The sequence below is a fragment of the Scardinius erythrophthalmus genome, assembly GCF_964197995.2.
Source record: "Scardinius erythrophthalmus genome assembly, chromosome: 9".
Classification (NCBI taxonomy): domain Eukaryota; kingdom Metazoa; phylum Chordata; class Actinopteri; order Cypriniformes; family Leuciscidae; genus Scardinius; species Scardinius erythrophthalmus.
The window spans coordinates 35,967,218-35,976,682 of NC_138229.1; the positions used below are offsets into that span (position 1 = coordinate 35,967,218).

Sequence of the window (9,465 nt, forward strand, 5' to 3'; positions counted from 1 at the left end):
CTAAGTAATAATAATGAACTATATGTACGGATGGTTACATATATGGTTAGGATGAGAGGTTGGTTTAGGGTTAGTTGCATGTAATTATGCATAATTTATAGTTATTATTACAGTAACTACATGTAACATGTGTAACAAGGGCACAGTAAAATAAAGTGTCACCCAAAACAGTTCTGCTGCTATTGAGGTGGGATACGAGTAAAGTTAGGGACAGGTTTGGTGGCATGGGTAGCTTTAAAGCCCAAAGTATACCTTGTACGTGTACTCGAACACTGTCGGTCGACCTCTCGCTAAGAGTTATAACCCCTTTACACATCTTTATAATCTTTTAGGCCAGAGTTGAACAAATGCAAGTACTTTCTTACCTCCTTGTATAATCCTTCATCCATTTTCCAGAAGACAGCAATCAAAAAAAGCAAGAGATTTCAAATGTATCATACATTTAAACAGCCAAACCAAGCTGTTAAGGTTAAAGGTCATTTTATGAAACAGGTTTTGCATTATCATGCATGATGCCAAAAGTCAGTTTTCTCTAAACAAATGTTCTATTCATCTTGACAGCCAAAACCAATGATCAATGAGCTCTGTAGTAACCAGTTATATCTGCTCACTACTCACAGTCATAAACCACACTTGTGCCATTTTGCTTATATGTAAAGCAATCACATATTTAAAATTCTATTGTTTAACACCGCAAGTTTTTTTTCTAAGGCACGTTTATAAAAGCTACTTAAATGTCCTAATTGAACTAAGGCCTAATCCTGGCTTAATCTAAGCCCTGTCTGTGAAATCAGGCCTAAATCATTTAGCAGATGCTTTTCGAGGTGACTTAGAAATCACACAATATTCAACAGTAAGGTGTGTAGCATGCCATACACCACAGATGTGCATTTTTTAAAATGAATTTAGCACTTTTGAATAAGCAGTAAAAGAAACAAAATTTGTAATCGACTAATTATAGTACATATATTGAAAGCTAAATGTTAAACGTTTAAGATAGCACACAAAAAAAAAAAAAAAAAAAAAAAAAAAACTTGATATTGAAATGTGCTTTTGTGCTTTTTTGTTTTGTTTTGTTATCTAGTCTGTAATTTTGTAGAAATTGTATTTCCTGTTCCTTTTCCTGTTTCCCCTTTGTGATTTCCTGATTGTTCCCACCGGTGTCTTGTTAGCCCTTGTATTTACAGCCCTCTTGTTTCCCTACACCTTGTTGGGTTTTGTTTGAGTTTTTTCACTGTCAGTGAGTTTCTATTATCATGGTTCAGGTTCATAGTTCAAGTGTAGTAGTAGTCTAAGTTTGGTTCTGTTTATTTTGTAACTCTGTCACTATCTGTAAATTTAACTGCACTTGGGTTTAGTTTTGTTTTACAGTCAGAGGATTGTGTGATGGTTGCTCACATTTTAAAACACAGCAGGCTTGTTCAAAAATATTACACCCCAAGAAATACAACATTGATTTAAAAAAATCGTATCGAGATTGATATATTTGATTGATTGATATGTAGTGCAAATGTTCAATTCAAATTGAAAATCTCAACTAATATTTAAGCTTTTTGTCATTTGACTTTCATTAGAAATTTGAAGAAAAACATTTTATATTTTAGATTAAACATCCTGAAGTTTAATTACAAAAAACAACATCATAGTGTACACATAATACAATACAGAGTGAAAAAAAAGTTCACAAAAAGTGAATCTAAATTTTGAAAGCTTATATGTGAAATTTAAAAAAATAGTGAAAAACTGTATAATTTTCCTGAGGTACATACTGTTTCACTAAATGAGAGTAAAAACATTAATACAAAACTCAAATCAGTCAATACAAAATGCCAACTGTCCATTTGAGCAACTACATAAATGGTTTTACATTTGCAACTCCACACTGTCATATAGTAAATTTAAAATGAATGCTATTTCTCTGTAGGGGAAAAAAGGATATATTTACAGATATTTTGTGGTCTTGAGGAATATCATTCACTAAATATGCCGAGTATCGCATCACTTTGAAGCCATCTCTACAGCAGGGGGGTCGTCAGTACCGTTGACCTCATACTCTGTGTTTGGGCCGGAGACCAGCACTCTCACGCGCTCAGGGAAGTCGTCCAGTTTAGGGAAGAGCAGAAAGTCATAGACCAGCGCGGCTGCCACACCTCCACACATAGGGCCGACCCAGTACACCTGAAAACGGTGTAGAAATCATTTCAAACATCCTTTAGGAACAGTATAAAAATATTTGCGTTTATGGAAGGACATCTCATGGTAATATCATATAAACAACATCTGAGGGTGCTACGCTTTTTCTGATTTGTTGTCAGTGCTAGAGATTGGTTGCATATCCTTGTTATTTTGGTTCCCAAGTATGACTCAAGTTCTACTCAAATGTAAGTATGCAGTGTAATCAATAATGCAGCCTGAATCATAATTATACACTGTTTGTTCATTGGCCAGAGGAGCACTGAGCGACTGAGTCTAGTTTCTCCCAAGGTTGTTTCCTCCATTCTGTCACTGATGGAGTTTTGGTTCCTTGCCACTGTCGCCTCTGGCTTGCTTAGTTGAGGAAACTTAATATTCAACGATATTATTGATCTGACTGCACTGACACTGTTGTATGAGAACTGAACTGAGCTGGACGATGACATCTTTTTTGTAGAACTGCTTTATAGATGAAATGAACTAATTTAATAATTGATGATCTTTACAGTGGAACTGAATCAACACTGAACTAACTTTATCTGAACAACAGCCGAAATGCATTATTTTCCTGTTATCACTGTAAAGCTGCTTTGAAACAATCGGTAATGTATGAAGCGCTATATAAATAAACGTGACTTGACTTGACTTGTAATCAGATTTTCTTAATAGCACATCTCTTCTCAACAAGCCACAAATTTTAAGGTATCATTCATGTCCGTACCAAACATACTTCAGGAAAGCGGTTTGTTCATCACTAACCCTAGGAAGCACATACACATCTGATAAACATCTTAAAAGACATTTCTATTCAACATTATATAGCAAATGAGCAAACTCTCTACATCTGAGGTAAAATACCGGATGAAAACATGCACTTTAAATAGTCATCTCTGCCATGAACGTGCTATCTGCGACCCTAAGTACACTAAGAAACCTTTAGCAAACAATACACAAACATGACTAAGTTAAAACTAAGTTAACTATAGATTATTCTTGACTAGGCATTCATCTAAAACAATATTATTGTTACTCATTAACTAAGAAAGTTCAACATTAGCTGATTCTGTCTTCTGATAAGATCCTGAAAGGTTTACAATTAACATCTGCATTCTCTAGATATATTCAGATAGCATGTATTAATTTGCAAAGGTGGATACAGAAATGTAATTTTACCCAGTGGTTGGTAAAATCTCTCAGAATTACGGCCGGACCAAAGGACCGAGCTGGATTGATTCCACATCCCGTGAAACTGATCTGCACAAAGACAAACAAAAGAGGATGGAGACGATGTTGGAGGTCATGGGAAATTGAGCGCAAATTTTTTGAATTGGTTGGGCTACTTTATTTTAATTTTTCCTAAAGCAGAAACTGATTTACATAGCTAAACATTGCTCTGTTTGTGTGATGTTGCTTTATTCATATGGTAACCCTGGCAATATTTACAACAGTTACAGGAATGCTCATGCAAAGAAAAAGTAGCAAAGAAAATGCTGATTACTCACGGCTGTCAAATGTCCCAGGCAAACGCTGAGGCCGATGGCCAGAGGGGCGGAGCCTGACACATCCCGCCTTCTTTTGTCTGTGGTTGCTAAGACACACAACACTAGCTGGAAGGTAGCAAAGAGTTCAATACCAACACCTTGACCTGCAGAGATATCGCTGTTGATCTGTAGTAAAAAAAAAAAAAATACATAAATAAATAAATATTTTTTTTTTTATAAAATTATATATATATATATATATATATATATATATATATATATATATATATATATATATATATATATATAGTATTTATGTAGTAAAAGTTTATTTGAATGCATGCTTTTTTGATCCACTTCAAATGTTGACTACTATAGTTGTGATAACTATAGTAGTCAACATTTGAAGTGGATCAAAAAAGTTCATCAAAGTTTTCCTAAGACAAGACCGGGACAAGACCATCATAACTTTGATGAGAGGTTATGATCCACTTCAAATGTTGACTACTGTATATATATATATATATATATATATATATATATATATATATATATATATATATATATATATATATATATATATATAAACTTAAATCAGAAGAAACACTCATTTGAGACTCTCAAAATGAGACTCATTTTATGATGTATAAGCAAGATGTAATTAAGTTAGAAATAGTTTTTAGGTCAGAGGACAGCGCTCTGATGTCACTCAGCAAAAACAACATGACAGCTTTAGCAAAGCAAATAAGTACTTTACGCCTTCTTGAAATGTTCAGAAAGTATATTCACTAGAAAGAACACTGCCTCTGAACAGGCATGATAACTTTATCATCAGATCTTGTCTGCCCACACGCCCATTCATAGTGACGGATTCTAACGTGTGGGTTTCTCTGTTTACAGACTGTTATTAAGTACATTTCTAATATTTTAATATATACTGTAATTTAAACCAGAGTAGTAAATTACTTTCAGTATACAGAATGTTTTTGTTTGTTTTGTTATTCAAACCTTAAAATTACTTCTGTTGGATTAACGCTTAATGATTTGTTCATAATATTGACTTGACTTAAAATTGTAAAAAACAAATTTTGGGCAACACTTTATTTTACAGTGTCCTTGTTACATATGTTACATGTACTTACCATAACAATAACAGTAAATGTTAGGGTTAGGGTTTGGTTGAGGATTAGTTGCATGTAATTATGCATCATTTACTGTTATTACTATGGTAAGTACATGTAATATGCAACAAGGACACTCTAAAATAAAGTGTTATCCAAAATTCAAAATGTGTCGTTCTTTCCTTGTAACTATTTATTAATCCATGAAATTAAAACAAATTTAATCCATTTCTAGACTTGGCTTATTCCAGTAAAGACAGTTCAAAGTTGTAAGTAAACTGAACAGGGACTAAGAGAAGAACAGGTGACTTAGCAGAGATAAGAAGGATCCGCTCACTCACCGTGTTCAGCCCCAGGGTGTCCCCTTTCGTGACGCCATACACGATGCCACTCGCCAACGCTGCACCGAACATCTGGGCCACGATATACATCACAGCCTTCAGCAAGCTGATCTGACAGCTGGCCAGCAAGCCCAGCGTCACAGCTGGATTCAGGTGAGCTCCACTGATGTGACCAAGGCTTTGGGCAAGAGTGGCAATGGACAACCCGAATGCAAGTGCCACCTTGACCTCCTGATCTGGTTTGTCATTGTTGGTGTTTCCAACTGCAGCTGTAATGCTCAGGAAGATGAAGAGGGTCATGCCGACCAGCTCAGCCAAAACAGCCCTCCAGAACGCCTTGCTCTTTAGCTCCTTCATGACTGGCAGCTCTGGGCACTCTCAGCTGTGTGAGGGAGAGGATTTCTGAGGGCACTAAGTAAGTTTCTCTGCCAAAAGAGAGTATTTATAGGGCAGGTCCTGCTAATGAAACAGGAGGCGGGTTTAAGCTTCAGGAGCAGAAAGAGTGAGTGAGAGAGAAGAAAAAAGGCAGGCGAAATTAATGAGACATCTTTAGTTTTTTCCCTGCTTCTTAACTCTCGTTTCATTGACACTTTAAGTATCTCAGAGAAGTGCGAGATCTGAGCTTATTTAAACATCAATTTCTAGTTGATTTGAGTGCTATGAGCAGCTAAAATATAAAAATAATATTAGTAATTTCATCAAAGCTATATTTGGAAATTATGTATTACAGATTACAAATCTGCATACTGAATTTTCAAGTCCATGAGAAACATAAATTCATTCAGGTGTGACCACACTTTTGGCTGGGCAGGTTTTCCTAGTCAAATAAATACTAAATTTAATTTTCAGTAGTGGGATGGGTGTGTTGGGTTTTCATGTTTAATGGGAACTTTCCATAGATATGATGGTTTTATACTGTACAAACTTTATATTATACTGTATATATATATATATATATATATATATATATATATATATATATATATACAGTACTGTGCAAAAGTCTTAGGCACGCTAGTATTTTTGCCCCAAAAAAGATATCTTTAAGCGAGTTATTTACATCTTTTGCTGTAGAGTGTCAGTAGGAAATATCCAATCAGATTGCACAGCAATTTGTACGCATTTTATGAGGTTGCTAATTTGTATAAATGACGTACGAATGACCTACCCCTGACCCCGCCCCTAAACCTACCCAACACTGGGGTTTAGACAAAGCATACGAATTCGTGAGCTGTGGTGAAAAAAAAAAAAAAATGCTAAGTATACTTGCAGCCAGACTAATTATCAGTATACTTCAAGTGTGTTAATGATTAGTTAACTTGAAGTGTGCTATTTTGAAACAACTAAAAGTATATTTTAGTTGTAATTAAATTGTGGTAAAGCATAATTTTAAGTGTATTTAGTGTACTTTTGTGTACTAAATTGGACCAACTTCAAGTATACTTAGTATACTCTAAGTATATGTGTCACGGAGTCACCAGATCAGCACGCTCTGCCCACTCCTTCACTCAATTCTGATTCACTGCACCTGCACATCATCAACAGCACACACTATAAAGAGACACTTCTCCTTCACCTCCTTGCCTGGTCTCGTCCTTGCGTACACTTACAGACTCCGATACCTACCCATGATTACCTGCCTCAAAGATTCCTTTACCGAACTCCATCTTCAATCTGTCATCTGTCTTCCGCCTTCAGTCTGCCTCATCCTCTTCGACGATCTACAATCAAGTAACCTAGATTTAGACTCAGCTAAGTTCATCATTCAACTCTGATTCTCTGCTACATACTCACCAGTCTCCATTGCTGTCCCACTCCGTGCCTCTGCTCAATAAAGACCTTGTTTATATCACTTACCTGTCTGCATCCTTCTGTTTCATGACAGAAGACCAGACCATATACAGAGCCCCACGGAAACTGCAGGGGATCGTCCCATCGATCCGTTTGCAGATCTGGTTCACGCAGTTTGTCTTTCCCTTCAACCTTCTACGTCTGACAACCCACCTGCCGTTCCCACTGATATGACTCAAGCCGCACATCAGTCACTCCTGCATTCAGCATCTGCTGCCTTGTCTGCTGCCTCTGCGAGTCCCATGGCCTGACCTGCGACATTTACCGGATTGCAGCGGGTTCCTTCTACAATGCTCCCTGTATTTTGAGATGCAGTCTCACCAGTTCACCACCGATCGCGCCAGGGTAGCATTTGTCATCTCGCTGCTGTCTGGATGCGCCCTACAGTGGGCTCAATCACTGTGGCAATCCAATGCCCCAATCGTCACTTCACTCTCAGCTTTCCTCAGTCACTTTAAAGAAGTGTTTGGACAAACCGCCCCGGAACTATCTGTTCACGACCAATTATACAACTTACGCCAAGCCAATAATTCTGTCAGCGCCTATGCTCTCCAGTTCTGCACTCTACCTGCTGCTAATGGCTGGAATGAGACTGCATTGCTCACGCTTTCCGACAAGGACTCAACACCGATATCCGTCAACTGTTGGTTATTTATATGCATACCTAACGCATGCGGAGCATCAGAGAAGAATTCTCGAAGTGGAAGACTGCCTTCGTTACTCTGTCAGGTCACTGCGAATATCGGGTCATGCCGATATGGCCTGTCCAACTCACCTTCTGTCTTCCAGGGCTATATTAATGAGGTGTTCCGGGAATTCCTCCAACGATTTGTCGTGGTCTATATAGACGACATCCTCATCTATTCCCGGAACCTGGCCAAACATCGCTTTCACGTGATGCAGGTTCTCGAGAAGCTTCGCCATCACCATCTCTACCTTAAGCTGGAGAAGTGCGAGTTCCATACCACCTCCATACACTTCCTGGGGTATGTCATCGATCAACGTGGCATACAGATGGACCAGAGGAAGGTAGATGCCATCCGGAACTGGCCTCAACCCACTACCATCAAGGAGCTCCAGTGCTTCCTAGGATTCGCAAACTTCTACAGACGGTTTATTCACAACTATAGCCTACTCAGTTCACCTCTGACCTCTTCACTCAAGGGCCGGTCCAAGTCTCTTTCCTTAACCCTGTCAGCATCTGAAGCATTTCAACAACTCAAGTAGGCCTTCCAAACTGCTCTGATCCTGGTCCACCCAGATCCAAATCTCCCGTTCGTCGTCGAGGTTGACGCCTCCTCTACCGGGGTCGGAGCGGTCCTCTCTCAGCGGCAGGGTGATCCTCCAAGACTCCATCCATGTGCCTTCTATTCCAAGAAGCTATCCCCGGTGGAGCAGAACTACGACATTGGTAATCGTGAGCTGCTCGCCATCAAGCTAGCTCTGGAGGAGTGGAGACACTGGCTGGAGGGAGCACATCACCGGTTTCGAGGTCATCACGGATCATCGTAACCTTGAATATCTGCTGGAAGCTAAGAGACTGAACCCACGTCAAGCCCGGTGGGCTTTATTCTTCACCAGGTTTGAGTTCACTGTCTCATATCGACCTGGGGATAAGAACTGTTTGCCTTATCACATCTTCATCAACCTAATCCTGAAGATGCTTCTCCCGAACCTATTCTCCCTCCAGCCATGATTGTCAGTCCTATCCAATGGACCATCGATGAGCAAATTACCCAGGCTACTCGCTCCAACCCTGCTCCGCCGGGAGGTCCAGAAGGGCTCCTCTACATTCCACCAACCTGTTGCCTGGCCCTTCTGGACTCTGTACACCCAGGTAGCCGACATACCCTCTCGCTCCTACGTCAACGTTACTGGTGGCCCACCATGACTCAGGATATTAATGGATGCTCAGTCTGTGCCGTTCCCAACACTCCCCGGAAACTTCCTGAAGGAAAGCTGGTTCCCCTGCCTATTTAACATCATCCATGGTCACATCTGGGCATCGACTTTATGACTGATCTTCCACCATCAACTAACAACACCTGTATATACATCATTGTGGATCGCTTCTCAAAGGCATGTAAGTTGATTCCCCTCAAGGGATTGCCTATGGCCTTCGAAGCGGCCGAAGCATTTTTCCAGAACGTTGCCTTCCCGAAGACATTGTATCAGACCGGGGTCCCCAATTTATCTCTCGGGTCTGGCAGGCCTTCTTCAAGCTCCTCGGAGTATCCGTAAGTCTCTCCTCCGGTTACCATCCTCAAACTAACAACCAGACTAAGTGGAAGATCCAGGAAATCGGGAGATACCTGAGGTCCTACTGCCATCAGAACCAGGACAGCTGGAGCCAATTCCTCCCATGGGCAGAGTACGCCCAGAACTCCTTATGACAATCCACCACAGGGCTCACCCCTTTCCAATGTATCCTGGGATACCAACCTCTGTTATTCCCCTGGTCGGGTGAGCCCTCGGAGG

The 9,465-nt window shown here is 39.7% G+C and overlaps 1 protein-coding gene across 1 annotated transcript; it reads right to left on the reverse strand.

The window, feature by feature from the left end:
* Positions 1–1,078: 1,078 nt before the first annotated feature.
* aqp1a.1 (aquaporin 1a (Colton blood group), tandem duplicate 1) lies at positions 1,079–5,693 on the reverse strand. The gene is made up of 4 exons (XM_081373472.1): positions 5,137–5,693; positions 3,696–3,860; positions 3,367–3,447; positions 1,079–2,178 (listed from the first exon to the last, which is right to left on the reverse strand). The coding sequence occupies exons 1-4, from the start codon at positions 5,491–5,493 to the stop codon at positions 1,999–2,001; spliced, it is 783 nt and encodes a 260-aa protein (XP_081229598.1). The 5' UTR covers positions 5,494–5,693; the 3' UTR covers positions 1,079–1,998.
* Between the last annotated feature and the right edge of the window lie 3,772 nt (positions 5,694–9,465).